Source organism: Grammomys surdaster, unplaced genomic scaffold (assembly GCF_004785775.1).
Source record: "Grammomys surdaster isolate TR1022 unplaced genomic scaffold, NIH_TR_1.0 211, whole genome shotgun sequence".
NCBI classification, from domain to species: Eukaryota; Metazoa; Chordata; class Mammalia; order Rodentia; family Muridae; genus Grammomys; species Grammomys surdaster.
Genome location: NW_021604656.1, coordinates 3,675,283 through 3,690,024, shown reverse-complemented (window position 1 = coordinate 3,690,024; position 14,742 = coordinate 3,675,283). Strand labels below are relative to the sequence as shown.

At 53.8% G+C, this 14,742-nt stretch overlaps 1 protein-coding gene across 9 annotated transcripts; it reads left to right on the top strand.

Moving 5' to 3' along the window:
• The first annotated feature begins 294 nt into the window (after positions 1–294).
• Positions 295–14,708, top strand: Rnf44 (ring finger protein 44). Of its 9 annotated transcripts, none has more exons than XM_028772170.1 (11): positions 295–525; positions 9,516–9,666; positions 9,917–10,042; positions 10,248–10,415; positions 10,834–11,007; positions 11,095–11,256; positions 11,347–11,468; positions 11,718–11,805; positions 11,893–12,014; positions 12,085–12,184; positions 12,313–14,708. In XM_028772170.1, exons 3-11 carry the CDS (start codon positions 9,989–9,991, stop codon positions 12,373–12,375), a joined length of 1,053 nt encoding a protein of 350 aa, XP_028628003.1. In that variant the 5' UTR covers positions 295–525; positions 9,516–9,666; positions 9,917–9,988; the 3' UTR covers positions 12,376–14,708. The 9 variants fall into 9 exon arrangements, with proteins under 9 accessions (XP_028628003.1, XP_028627999.1, XP_028628005.1 ...); XM_028772166.1 differs by having other exon boundaries at positions 10,831–11,007; XM_028772172.1 differs by lacking the exon at positions 295–525 and adding an exon at positions 5,643–5,867 and having other exon boundaries at positions 9,914–10,042.
• Positions 14,709–14,742: the final 34 nt, after the last annotated feature.

The following is a 14,742-nucleotide window of genomic DNA, read 5'->3' as shown; positions in this document are numbered from 1 at the left end:
GCGATAGTACGACCCGATAGGCCCACTGTGCGCCGCAGGGGGAGACGACGTTCTGCTCCTGGGTTTTGCGGGAGATGAGGGGGCGTGTCCAGATTCCCAGTTCCCGGCTTCCCCCGCTTCGCGTTGGTGAGGCCCGGCCCGCCCATTGCGCTCACCGAGCGAGGAGTTCACTGAGGGGGCGTGTCCGGACGCCCCGCCCAAGTCCTCCCCCTGACGGCGATGGTACGGCCCGAGCGGCCCATTGCATGCTGTGAGGCGGGGAGTCCCTGCCGTCCCGGGAAGGTAGTGTACCCGGACGCTCGGCCCCAGACCCCCCTTCCACGATGGTGCGGTCCGACAAGCCCAAAGCGAGCACTGGGGATGGGGGAGGCGACGAGCAGGGTCGTCGCCACTGGGAGGTTCCACTGCGGGCGTAGGGGGAGGGCCGCGGCCGGCGGCTTGCGAGCCGCAGCCGGAGCCGGACCGGGCTGCCCCGGGAGCAACGCGCCGCTGCCTATTTGGGGTGGAGCCCAGCCGTGGCCCCAGGTAACGCCCGGGCGCTGGCCGCTGTAGACGCGGCGGGAGGTGCGGGAGCTTTGGTGAGGCCTCGCCGGCCCTAGTCATCGCTTCGGCCGGTCTGCTCGATCCAAGTGCTAGGGCGCCGTGCTGGACTAGTTCCTGCGAGCTCTGCGCTCGGATGGTGGGAGTCAGCGAGGATCCTGTGCCCTGTGGTCCCGCGAGGGTCTCTAACATTTCACCCTTTGGCAGCTAGAATGGCTGGAGGTCCAGGGAACAGAACAGCACTGACACAGGGCCATCACTGCATTCAGGATGTCCGAACCCCGAGGGGGTCGGGTAGGTTTGCATCTTGCCCAGTCGCAAAGCTTTTGCTGTCTGAGCCCCAGCTTGAGTGGAGACGATGCTGTGTACCAAGGAAGAAAATAATTAGGGGTGATACGTAAAATACAAGGAAGTAGGGTATTGGGCCTTACAGGTACTGCACTCCTGTAGCCCCCAGTTTTTTTCTCAGTGGTGTAGTGCTCTCCTATCCGACTGCAGACTGAGCGATCCCAGTGGTGAGATGCATGAAGTGTAGGGGTGAATGAAAAAAAGCCCCCTCCCCGCCCCCAGCATACACACAAGGTTCACACACCCCCACTTCGGACACAGAGACAGACAGTTACACTGGTACACGGCCATCTGCATATCCATTGAAAGCCACGTAGGGAGGTAGGTAGGTAACAGGTACCATCCGGTGTAACCCCTGGACAAACAGCCTCAGGAGGTTAGGGAAAACTTCAAGGTCACAGAGACCCTGAGAGCCAAAACAGCCTACATGTAACCATTTTATGTAGACCTGTCTTAGTGACATTCAGTGAGTGATAGGTACCTCAGTTTTTAGTGTTGTCATTGACCCCATTTTACAGATGAGAGCTTGAGGTAAAGGGAAGATAACCTACCCTGTGTCTCAAAGCTGAACCCAGATTGGTGCTCTCACGAGCACAAGACCCAGAACATACCTGCAAGTACCCACACTCTCTGCTCCTTGCCCATCTGCACAAATGGTCAAGTATTTGGAGAGGCAAAGCTTGGGGTTCATCCTTGCCCAAAGCAGAGGGGATGTAGAACAGGGCCTGTTAACACTCTCCCCCTGGTGTCTGAGGCTCTGGGCTCCAGTCTGACGCTTGGTAGGATTTTGAGAGCTCTGAGTCCTAAGGTATGTGCTGTGTGTCCCAACGTATCAGTTCATGTTTTCTTAGTTTGAGGAAGGCTACTGTGTCCCACCTCTATGGAGGAAGATCTGAGGGCCCAAGGGAGAAGGAACCGAATACTTCCTGACTCAGAGAAAGGGAGGCAGCCAGTTTGCAGGCTCTGATGGTAGCTGGGAACCCTGGCTGGGCAGGCCCCCACTAGGAAAAGAGTGCTGGCGCCTCCTTCCTGCCTCGGCTTGCCAGAGTCCTGCTCCTGGGCAGCTGAGGCCTTGAGGAGGCTGGAATGCTGCGAGTGTGTTGCGCTTGGTTCCTGCTGAGCCCTGCATCTCTTCTGTGTGATCTCAAGCCACTTGTTAGTCGTACACCTCTCTGCGCTCTTTTGCCTGAGGGACATGTGTGCTTTTGATCTTTGCACAGTCTCAGAGATGTATATGGGTTATCTGTCACCTCAGTGGTCTCTTCTGTGAAATGGGGCACACACTAGTATCTAGCTCCTAGCTTACTTTGAGATGATCAGGATGTGCGAACTGAGGATGGTCTACAAAAACCTCTTAGCACTTGCAGGAACAGAGGCAGCAACCCCGGCTGTGCTTTCTGCAATCCACTGGGCTGCCCTTCTGAGTCCTGTGGTGAGGGCAGTTACTTCCTCTCTGAGAGTAAACAGTACCTGCCAACTGGGGGGATGGGCTGTCATAAGAAGCACACAGTAGGTATGAGGGCCGCACCTCACAGGGACTGGGCTGTGATGAGGAAGAGGTACACAGAGGGGGGGCCACACAGGGATTCCAAAGCATAGGACTTTAAAAAATAGTCTAGATTTCTGGCTTCTCTTGAAAACTTAGGAAACTTAAAATTCTCCTCCCTTCTGTCCATAAAAATATTGCATGTGGCCAGGAAAGATCTTCAGATTTGGAGGAGGTGGTTTTGGCATCTGTTCTTGGGGAGAGATTGACTGAGGGGTTCCAAGGCCAGGCCTAGGAAGATCAACAAGAAGGCCCTGTATGAGAAAAAGGGACTGCCTAGCCAGGTAGGGACAATCTAGAGTTTCTTTGGGTATTTGTAGCCCAGTGGGAGCCAGGTCCCAGATGAGTCTGGACCCTGCTAGGAACCGCAGGATGACCACATGGAGATAGCCCCACCTGTTGAGATGCAGTGTGATCATGGTTCTTTGGGTCTGGGAAGCCAAAGCAAACCTAACAGGCCAGGAAAGGTACAAGGGAGATATCTGGCTTAGCTAGAGCTTGACTAAGAATCTGTCAGAGGTGGGTATGGGTATTGAAGACATAGTAGAGGAAATTATACACAGGCCAGGTGTGAGCTTAAAAGCCCATCACTGGACTGTGAATGGAGGGTGAGTTTGTGTGTTTTGTGAGTACACATGTGTGGTGATATGTGGATGTCATTTCTTAGTCAATGTTCATCCTTTTTAAAGATGGATGTGGAACTAACCAATGTTAGTTGCGGACAGTAGTTTTCTGGGAAAAGAAATTTGTAATGTGTGCTTGGGCAAGTCACCTCACTTCTGCGCTCCTCAGATCCTCACCCATACACTGGCTTAGCCCTGTGATGCCACATCTCCAGAGAAGGCTGATTTCCGTGCATTTAGAAGCTGAACCCCTTCATCCAGGAGTTTATTGAGACAGTGACTGGGGCAGGGCTTTGAGTAGTTCACACAAACTGAAGGTCAGGGTCCGTCAGTGTAAAGGAGAGGTGGGAGTGGAACCTTGAAGGAAGGAAGAAGTGATTTGTAGACTAAGAAAGGCACCTCCAACAGAATGGGCCAGGCTCTGCTGGCAGAAGGAGCACCATCATGGTGCAGGAAGCGCTTAGAAGAGGTGAGCCCAGAAGATTGGCAGGGTGAGCATATTACGTCCACCTTCAGGGCCAGCACACACTCGGTGGCAGGGAGAGGCCCCTGCAGGCTCCTCCCGTAAAGGCAGCAGGCAGGCAGATTCGGTGTATTTGAATGTGGGCAGGATTTGTAGGTGCTTGTAATTGGTGGAGATGAGGCTGAAGGAGACAGGAGAATTATAAGGAGCCAACACACGTCACTGTGCATGTCCGTATCAGTTCACGCACCTTCGTGGGAAATAGAGCGCCATTCCAAGTATCGTCTGTGCCACTGCGTCATTACCTTGATGTCCTGTTGCTCAGAGATCTGCAAATTGCCGCAGGTACCACCTTGCCATCATCTTGTTTGTGGCTGCACATTCACAGTGTAATTAGTTGGCTAAATGGTGTTCCTAGCCAAAGGTTGGAGCCCCCAGTTTTCTAGATTCTTTCCATTGACTCCTTTTCCTGAGGAGAGATTTTCATTATAAGAGAAAGTTTTTATGCCTTAAAATTGGGCTTAAAGGCCTGGAGAAGTAGTTGAGCAGTTAAGAGCACTTGCTACTCCTCCAGAGGACCAGGGTTCAATTCCCAGCACCTATATCAGTTGATTCAATCTTTAACTCCAGTTCTCAGGGGTCCAGTGATCTATTCTGGCCCTTACAGGCCCTGCACACATGTTGTACAAACAGGCATACACTCATACATATACATATGATAAAAACCCTTTTAAATAGGCCTAAGATATATTGTTTTATAGTTTTGGCAATTTTATTCCGTGGGTTGTACTGTCCAGAATTTGTATTTTTGAGACAAGATTCCTGTGTAGCCCTAGCTGTCCCGGAACTGGATCAGGGTAGCCTCTAACTCAGAGGCCGCCTGCCTTTGACTCCCAATTTCTGGGATTAAAGGCATGGGCTACTACACCCAGCTCTGTCTAGAATTTTTTTAAATAGAATTTATTTTTATGTGTATTGGTGTTTTGCCTGCATGTATGTCTGTGTGGGAGTATCAGATCCCCTGGAGTTACAGACAGTTGCAATCTGCCATGTGGGTGCTAGGAACTGAACCCTGGTCCTCTGGAAGAGCAACTAGTGTTCTTAATCGCTGAGCCATCTCTCCAGCCCTCTGTCTAGAATTTTTAGAAGCAAATACACAGTTACCAAATGTAAAAATCTAAATCAGGAGTGGTGGTATATGCCTATAATCTCAGCACTTGAGAAGAGGATCAAGAGTTTGAGGCCACCTGAGATGCAGGAGACTATGTTTATAAACAAAAACAATGGTAAATAAATACAAAGAAAATAAAAATCTGCCCTCCTAAACAGGTGCGCCCTAATGATAATTTCTGTATCATTTTAGAAACACTGTATGCAGATACAATATCCAGTTGAAATTGATAATACTGTTACATCTCCTTAGCAAATTGGTTTTTTTTTTTAAATATTTGAGATTATGGGATACATCCACAGAGTAGAGAGTGTCACTCATCTGTAGCCACAGAGGTTTAGCAAATGTTGCCATTTTCTACTGACATCTTGTTCTGGGTTGGTGGACGCTGGAGCAGTCCAGTTACTATAGACCATCCTAGTAGACGTGAGTGCTTTAAGGTCATGGTGATGTTCTGCTTATATAATCCGTGCAGACACCATACCCCGCTTTGTATGTGTGCCTGGGGGACATCCTAAGGGGAGACCGACGTGTGCTCCCTCTCTCGCCTCAGCTGTGTCACAGCTGTGTCACTACCTGAGCGTGTGATACTTCTGTTGTCTTTTGAAGACAGGGTCTCTGTAGCTATGTATGTAGATCAGGCTGTTCTCGAACTCATATTGATCCACCAGTCCTGGGGGGAGAGTGACTCTCTTCTCCGGTGTAGTGGACTGCTTGTCATAATCCCTAGGCTCACAGGCGTTGGGAGGCATAGAGAACTAAAGTGCAGAAACTTCACTGGGCTTGGTTCAGAAGATTTCAGCTCTTCCCACTTTAGCTGAACTAGAGCCTCCACCTCTTTTCCCGGGTCGCGCTGGGGGCGGGGTGGCGAAATGTTTCTGTGACGTCAGCATGCGCAGGACCAATCCCCCTGCCCGGGAGCCGTTAAATCATTTGCATGGGTCCTCAGTCATTGGTCTCGTCAGCCATCTGGGTTGTCCCAGCTTTTTAAAGGCGCCGCGTAACGGAACTGAAAGCTAGAGTCGAGAGGAGAGGTGAGCTATGAGGTCATCGCAGGCCTGCAGGGCTTGGGAGTGACGTCATCTCCGGGAAGTGTGCTTGCCGGGCTGAGAGCGGTCCTCTCACCTCGGCTGCGTGAGAGGCTGCGTGCCCCACAAAGGCCGCGGCCCTAAGAAGGTAACCATGACTTGTTAGTGCGCGCCACGGGCCCCGCACCTGGGGTCGCACCGGTCTACACCTGCGACCTAGCCTTGGGGGCTCTGAAGCCTGAGGTGGGGGCGAAGAGGCTTTTTTAAGCAGCCTTTCAAGATGGCGACCCTCTAGTCACGTGCCGCCCGCAGGACGCGATTGGCCGACGCGCGGCGCGGGGCGGGGCCTGCGGGGAGGGGCGGGTGCCGGCTCCTGCCGCTACTGTTTGCTTGAGCGTCCCGGCGCGCCCCCGCGAGCCGCCTTCAGCGCTGCGCGCCCCCGCCGCTCCGAATGTTGTGAATCAAAACGTGGAGCTGGTTCCATCCGGCCGCCGCGGACAGTTCTTAAAGGGCCAGCTTGCCGGAGCACACAGCTGCGTCCTGCGCCGCCCTTCTCTCGGGCCCGGGCTAGGGAGGCGGAAGACAGAGCAGGCTCGCGAAGGAGCGGGCGCTTCACCGTCCGCACCCCGCATCGCGAACAAAGGAGCCCGCGTGTGGTCGGACGGCTGCCGGTGAGTCGGGCCAGGCCTCTAACTTCGGACCCGCACCCCGGAACTGCGACTCCTTCGGGGACGCGTTGTTTGCGGGCCTCTTAGGTGTCGATCCTGAGCAGCGGGAGTGGTGGGGGAAGGCGGTGGGGCCCCTGGGTCTAGTGCTGCCTGCGGCTACCTAGTGTGGGCCGGGCCGCTCCTGTCTTGCGGAGCGCTGCGGTGGAGGGGAAGGAGCCACCCCCTCCCCCTGCAGCCGCCACTTCCTTTGTTGTTGCTTTTGTCTCACGCCGAGCACATGGTCCGGGATCCTCGGCTCTTAAAGTCACAGCGCTCTAGCCCCAGCGCTGCTGCTTGGCCTCTTCCCTCAGTGTTCTCTGAGTGCGGCATTACAGAGTAAGAGGGAACAACGGAGGCTCCTCCTGGGACAGGTGTGCGAGCCTCGGCTCCGTCCCCGGGGAGGGGTAGCTTTGGAAGACTGCTGGAGCCCTACTGCGTCTGGCCTGCTTTGGGGAGGAGCCTTGTCCTCTGGGACTTTGTTTTCCTCCCCCATAATGTGAACACCTGGTTTCTTGTCTCGGGCTTTTTAGGGGCGCCCTGGGGAGATTTCAGTCCCTGCTTTAATTTATTGTAAGTAAGGCTTAGCAGAAATAACTCAGGGAGTCTAAGCTGGTCAAGTGTGGTGGTTCCACCCTAAATCGCCTCCTCTGCCTTTGTGGGAGTTGGGGAGCTCCTGTTTAGCGGGAGGTACGCCCAGCAGGTAGGGCAGGGGAGCTTGTATTCCTGCCTAAGCCTGATCTTGGTCCTCTGCTAGAGGGAGCGTATCTTTCAGCAGACCGACCCTATTCGAGGGTCAGAATGCGTGCTTGGGACACTACTTGGCTTGCAGAGTTGTGGGCCCATGGGGGAAAAGATCAGACTTAGGGGGATTTACACAAACTTCGTATAGAGAGTACAGTGAAAGAGAGCTGTGGAAAAGCAGTGTTGCTGGTTGACCTTGAGAGTGTTGATTGGTCCAGTTCAGTTACTCTTGCGTCTCTGGGACGGCTACTCAAACTTAAAGATGCTCCATCTCCCACGTGGCTCTTGAAGTGCTCTGTAGTTTTTCCTCTGACCACTGTGGTTGAGAGGACTGGGGCTTTGGGGAGCCTGGGCCTAGGGAACCAACCAGGAGGACCAGTTGTGTTCCCCGTGGTCTAGAACAAATCCTTGGGGTTTCAGTAACTGAAATGGGTGTGTCTCCTCTTTACCACTTTAATTTTTGGCAGGAGTTAAGAGAACCACCTTTCCTTTCCTTAGGTACACTGCTAGGACAGCATCCTTCTGCCTCCTTCAGCACTTAGGGACTTGCGTCTGCCTAGGGTTGCGGTGCAGGAGGACGGCAGCCCATCTTATTTTCTAGTAGTGACTATTCTCACTACAGCTGGCCTTCACTTAAGGTTGCCTCTTCTCATGCCTGCAGAGTGGCCTTTGGTGGTTCCCTAGATCATTCTTAGGTGGTTTCCGTTTTTACAGAGGAAGAGTCTGAGGTTCAGGGAGAGGACCCTAAGACCCAGGCAAGAAATTGGTGTTTATTGGGGATGATGCTGTTACGTTTGACCCCACTGCTCCCCATTAGATGCCCTTCTATTTGCTGGTTTGGGGTAGGCCAGGCATCTTGTCTAAGGTATTTGAGTCTTCCCTTGTGTCTGACCAGGAATTTCAAAAGTGGGGAGCTGTGTGTAAGAACATCTTGGAGAGAAGGTCCATTTTCTGACTGAGGAGAGCAAATGTAGTTGGGTGTGTGTGTCTGTCCCTGAATGCTTTAGCCTCATTTCAGAGACCAGGATTTGTGGGGAGAGTGATTAATTTATAATCTCCCAGTGTTCTGACAACACCGTGTCATTGATGTCAGACTGTGCTTTTACATACAGTGTTGGGCTTTCTTCAGTGAATCCCACGCCTGTTGAGTGCCTGAACCGGTCAATAACAGAAGTGAATCCAGCTATAGTGTACTCCAGGCTTGTGGCCTTGGCCAGGCCCTGTTGGGTAGTATGGAGAAAGCAGTCTGTGGTGCAAACTTGGACAATTGTGGCCCAAACTTGACAAGTCCTGGATAGAGGAAGTGGTTCTTCTGCCTGTTGCAGGGAATGGCTGCTGTGCTTACCTGACACAGTGTCCTGTGCTGTGTCAGCAGGTGGCATCATTTGGGACTGGACATCAGGTGGGCATAGGTTTGTTGGCTGAGAAAGAATGGAAAAACCACCTTGTGGCAGTGATGACGGACAGCTGGCTGGTCCAGTGCGATACACTCTTCAGTGTCACAGGGCCTGATAGGTTTCAGCATGTTCCTTGCTAAGGCTTCGTCTTGATTCTGACTTAGTTGCAGAAGCCTGAGGTTGGAGAGCTACCTGGATCCTCATTCTGACCCTAAAGACCCACTCTGGGCTCTGCCTGGGGTTACAAGACATGGGCATATACCTGGCCCTGGCACGCTGCCAGTGGCAAGCGTTCCTTGTCCCTGTGAAGCCTTGGGCTGACCTTCTCCATGAACTCTAGAGTGGAGAGTCAGGCTCGAAGTCACTTATTTCCTAGCTTTGACACGGGGAACCTGGGACAGTGAGTCTCTTCTGCCCAGCCTGCTAAAAGCTTTCTTTAACTAGTGGAGTCTCACCTGAGTGGACATGAGGAAGGGCTCAGGAGAGAGACAACAACATCTGGCCTTAGACCAAGTTCCAAGACTGGGAAGCAGGTTAGACTGTCTTATCTAGCACTTTAGAGGGGAGTTGAGTCTCAGGTCTCTTTGGAGTTCCTCTTCTGCCAGTCACGTGAAGGGGGAAACCTGAAGCTCCCAAAAGTCCCGGCTGCCTGGGACTCAAGACTTAGCCCGTGTCAGGAGGCAGAGGAGGATCTTCCTCAGCCTGAGCCTCACTCCAGCCGGCCAGCCGGCCTTCAACCATACCTCAAGCATACAGGTCTGGCTCTGAGTTTCCCATATTCTAAGGAGATTTGATCCCATTTCACACAACAGGAAACTAAGACTAGCCTGTCAGCATTGGACCCCAGGCTTCAGAGAAGGATCTGTCCAGGTTTTATCAGTTTCCCAGCTCCTAATTATACAAGCAACTGAATTTTTCTATCCCTCCAATTTTCCTCTAATTATCTCCTAGGGTTGTGAGCCCCGGCCCAGCCCCTCCACCTCCCTGCCCTCCTGATGAGACCATGGACTCTGGCAGTGACTAAGTGGCCACCCTCTGCCCCTGTGGGTCACTGGCGAGTCTCTACGAGACCTAGCAGCAGTCCAGGCCAGCTCTCGGGAAGGTAGGAAGAAGTCACCATCTCTAGTTCAAGGGCAGCCGGTGTGGCTTGGGTTCAAAGGCAGAGGAGGGATGGGCCCCAGGGCCCTGAGCTACTTGACTTCCTAGCCTGGGTTCTGACCCTGGCCCTCCGTGAATTATAAATGAGTGGTGCCCCTCTACCCTATTGGGGCTCCTCTGTGTGGTACAGCCTTGGCCACGAGGAGCCCCTGGCCAACCCACTGGCCCAGGATGAGCACTTTCCCTCCCAGCAGCTGCTGCCCGGACCATCACACCTCTCTGTAGAGGAGCACCGAGCCTCAGCTCCTGCCGGCAGGAGCCCCCGAATGCTGCACCCAGCCGCCCAGCAGAGCCCGTTCATGGTTGATCTCCACGAGCAGGTAAGTAGAACAACTCCTACCTCACTCCCCACCCCCCAGCTTGTTTCTACCAGACTGGTCTAATGAGTAGAGGCAGCAGAGATTATACTGTCTTGCCGTACTTAGCACATGTTATCCCATGATACGGATGGAGAAATTGGATTCCAGCAAGGGAAGGTTCTTCCTCAGGTTTCCTCCCTGCACTTCTCTGATGCGCTCTCCACAGGTGCACCAGGGACCTGTCCCTCTGTCCTACACAGTCACCACAGTGACAACCCAAGGCTTCCCTTTGCCTACAAGCCAACACATCCCTGGCTGCAGTGCCCAGCAGCTCCCAGCATGCTCCGTGATGTTCAGTGGGCAGCACTACCCCCTCTGCTGCCTCCCACCTCCGGTGAGTGAATGCTTTCTTCTGCCCAGGTACAAGCCACACTTAATGCCGTCCATTTCAGCAGACGTGCCCACGAGCACCCGTGGGAGCTGAGCTACATGCTGGGCAGTATATTGGCCCTGGTCCTTTGCAGAGCTCTGTGTGTGTGCGTGTGCTCGTGTGCATGCGCATGTGTGCACGCTTCCACACAGGGTTAAGACAGTTTGGAATTGAAGGACTGTCTGTAACAAAGTGCCTGCTGCATACAGTGGCAAGGGCACTGCAGTGGTGGTCTGGTGTGGCATGCTGCCTGGTGCCCTAAAGCAAGGGTGGACTGAGCTGCTCAAGCCCCGGCTTGTGCATGCATAGGAACCTTTAGCTGGACGGTGTTCCCTGGCCTTCGTGGCAAGCATTGGCCCAGCTTCTCTGCCTCTCTCAGCAGCTGATCCAGGCGTGCACCATGCAGCAGCTCCCTGTGCCCTACCACACCTACCCCCACCTCATCTCCAGTGACCACTACATCCTCCACCCCCCACCGCCGGCCCCACCGCCCCAACCTACCCACATGGCACCACTTGGGCAGTTTGTATCCCTGCAGACCCAGCACCCACGGATGGTAAGTGTGGGAACTAGAGGGAGACCGCAAAGGGGAACGCTAGGACTTGCTAGAACCAGCTGACTGACCTGGCTCTTCCTCGCTCAGCCCCTGCAGCGGCTGGATAATGACATGGACCTTCGAGGAGACCAGCACCCCTTGGGTAGCTTCACTTATTCCACTTCTGCCACTGGCCCAGCCTTGTCGCCCTCAGTGCCCCTTCACTACCTACCCCATGATCCACTGCACCAGGAGCTGTCCTTTGGTGTGGTGAGTGGCAGCCCCTTATCCCACAGGCCCAGCTTGGCCAGTGAGCAGCTGGGCCTGCCAGCTGACCTGCTCTTGGTTCCCTGTGTGCAGCCATATTCCCACATGATGCCACGAAGACTGAGCACACAAAGATACCGCCTGCAACAGCCGCTGCCACCACCCCCGCCGCCACCGCCACCGTCTTATTACCCAAGCTTCCTACCCTACTTCCTGTAAGTGCCAGCATGACTGCCCTAGAGCCATTAGGCCTTGTTTTCTAGGCGCCTCCATGGCTCTGGTGGCCCCAGACCCTTGAGCCGTCATAGTGCCTTCTCCTTAGCACACACAGCAGTCGTCCCTGCCTCTGCTGGTGCCTGGACAAATACCAGGATCCTGAGTCTGACTGTGCACTGCACACGGGAACAAGGGTCACTGGGTTCTGCCTCTACTGACCTGCACTCTGGGACTCCCTCCCTGTCTAGTTCAATGCTGCCAATGTCACCAGCCACCGTGGGCCCCACCATCAGCCTGGACCTGGATGTGGATGATGTGGAGATGGAGAACTATGAGGTCTGTAGCACTGGGCCCGGGGTAGAGCTGGGAGAGCACCGCTGACCCTCCCTCGGGTGCTGCTGACCCTCCCTCGCCTGGTTCTAGGCTCTCCTGAACCTGGCTGAGAGGCTGGGAGATGCCAAACCCCGAGGCCTCACCAAAGCAGACATAGAACAACTGCCGTCATACCGCTTTAACCCTGACAGCCATCAGTCTGAGCAGACTCTGTGAGTGTCACACTGAAAGCCCTGGGAGGGTGCTCAGCTGTCAGTGGGGTGACACTATGTTCCTCTTCAGGTGTGTGGTCTGCTTCAGTGACTTTGAGGTGCGGCAGCTGCTCCGAGTTCTCCCCTGCAACCATGAGTTCCATGCCAAGTGTGTTGACAAGTGGTTAAAGGTAAGGTGGCCTGGGCCTGGCTCCTGACTGTCTACAGGGGGCAGGTATGGAGAATTTATCCAAGTCAAATAGGTGGGGGCGGGGAGGTCACACAAGTGTGGGGTCTGATGTGTGGGTGTTCCTCCCAGGCCAACCGGACCTGTCCCATTTGCCGGGCGGATGCCTCCGAGGTGCCCAGGGAGGCTGAGTGAGGTCTACAGCCGCCCACAGGAACCCTGCCCAAAGCTCCGGAAACGGGTGGGGGGAAACAGGGAGTGGCCCAGGGAGAACTGTAAGGGAGGGGCCAGGCCTGTCAGCATCCCACCTGCACCTCCAGAGCTGGAGCCAGGGTCAGCCCTGGAGAAGCCCTGCAATAAGCCCCTGCATTTGCCAAGCTCCAAAGACTACTTCCCCAGTCTGCCTGCCTGCCTGCCTGCCCGCCATGGAGCTGTCTGAGTGTTCCCAACTCAGTCTGCCTCTCACTTGCCCCTGGGTCCTTCTTCCTGCTGGCTTTGGGAGGCAGGAGTCCACTCCCCGAGTGTGGTGGCTGGTGTGATTCCCCAGGCCCCAAAACGGGCAAAGGAATAGCCACCCTGGGTCAACTGGTCTCTTATACTGATGTACCCTCCTCTAGGCAGCCCTAGTGGGACTACCTGTGTGTGGGCAGGTAGTAGCCAGAGACCATTTCCTGAGTTCTCCTGTTTGGTTCCAGACAGACTTAGGCAGTGAGCTCTGCCTCCGCTGCTGTGCGGTGTGGGTCTGACTCCTAGGACCCTTACCCCAGGCACAGCATTTGAGCTCACCCCCAGACTGGAGAGGATCCCAGCCAGGCTCCATGAGCAAATGGGACAGGGCTCCAAGCTGGATACATTGTGGTCTGCAGTAGCCGAGCCATGATCTGGGCATGTCCTTGTGTTCCTGGTGGGTGCCCCTCCACCGGTGACGATGTCAGACCCATGCTCGATCTTCCCCCACCCCCCTCTGTCGTTTTGCATGAATGTGAGGAACAGCAGTTTTTGTTTATTCATTTGGCCCAAAATTGCGTGTAGGGGGTGTGGATATTTAAGAGGTGTTTGGTTTTTTATTATTATCTTATTTTCCCTTTGGTTTAATAGGAGTGGGGGCATAGGGACCAACCGGGACCAAATGCCCAGGGGGCAGGGTAGGGTCAGGTTGTGCCACGCCAGGCCTCCACAAGTGTGGCCGGAAGTCACAGGGCAGAGTTGGGGGGTTCTGTGCTCAGCTGATAACTGCCATGCACTGTACTGCACATGTCCCTAGAGCCTACCGGGACCGTCTGCTTTTCAGGGCATCTCCTCTCCAGCCAGGGCTTGTGTCCCACCTGCCTGGGTGAGTCTCCTAGCAATCCCCTGAGGACAGGGGTCAGGGAGGGCGTGAACCTCCACCTCAGGGGGCCCCTCCCAGCCTGATTCCTGCCCTCCAAGGTCTGGAGGAGGCTGTGTTCCTTACCCTCCTTTCAGGTCCCATTCCTTTCCTTTCCTACCGGCCAACTGGGGTTGCTGCCCGGAGTGAACGAACCGCGTGTGGGGCCGGCACATCCTAGCAGGCAGCCGTTGGCGCCTGCTGCCTCAGGGATGCTCCAACCACCCTCGTTCTCACAGCACCCCTGGCTCCCTGCCCCCACCCCAGCCTGCCAGGGGCCCATTGGCCTGGTCCCACCCCACAAGAACCCAAAGTCTTACTGTATATAACTCCAGGTGATGTTTCTATATTTCTAGCAGTGTTGAAAATCCACGTGTTTTACACAGAGAACCACCTTCTCCAACCCCCCTCCCTTCCTCACCCCAAAAGAGGTTTTCAAACCCTTGAGGTTCCTGGGGCAGCGGAGTCGGCTCATGGATTGTGTCAGCTGCAGTGTGATTCCAACAAGCAGCTATAGGGGAATACACCTTTTTTTTTTTTTTTTAATCATTTAAAAAAGATTTATGAAACAATTACTTAGGATGTTTGTGATTTGCCGACCTTGCTGTAGACGCCATGTTACCAATGATTTCCTGTGGTGGGGGCTTGGCAATGTTTACTCTTTATTTACCGACTTCTGGCCTAGGCATGACAGCGGGCACCTTCCCCGCCCGGCACTGCTGGGCCCAGCGCCTGTGTTCTGTGTTAGAAAAGTTTTATATATATATATAGATAACTAAACACACACACATATATATATATATATAAAAACACATGTGATTTGGGGGCCCTGTTCCTTGCACATCTTACAGTTACCTCATTTTTCCCATGTATGTATTTGAGAAAATGCTAATATATAGAGACAAATGGTTCTTAAAGCTTAAATGTGTGGTTTTTTCCATCCCATTGGACTCACATTGGTTTGTAGCATTTAACATAACTAGTATGTTGTATTATATATGTGTATACTGATTGAAATTTTTAACAGATTTGTACTTTTTTTAAAATGAAAGTTGCTAGTTCTGCTTGACCAAGTAGTGCAATCATTATTTTTTTTAATATTGTTGCTGATTTCAGAGGGATATTCACTAATAAATGTATGATGTATACAAGTGCTGCCCAAGCTGCCTCTGCCTACTTGTGTTCTTTCCGTGAAA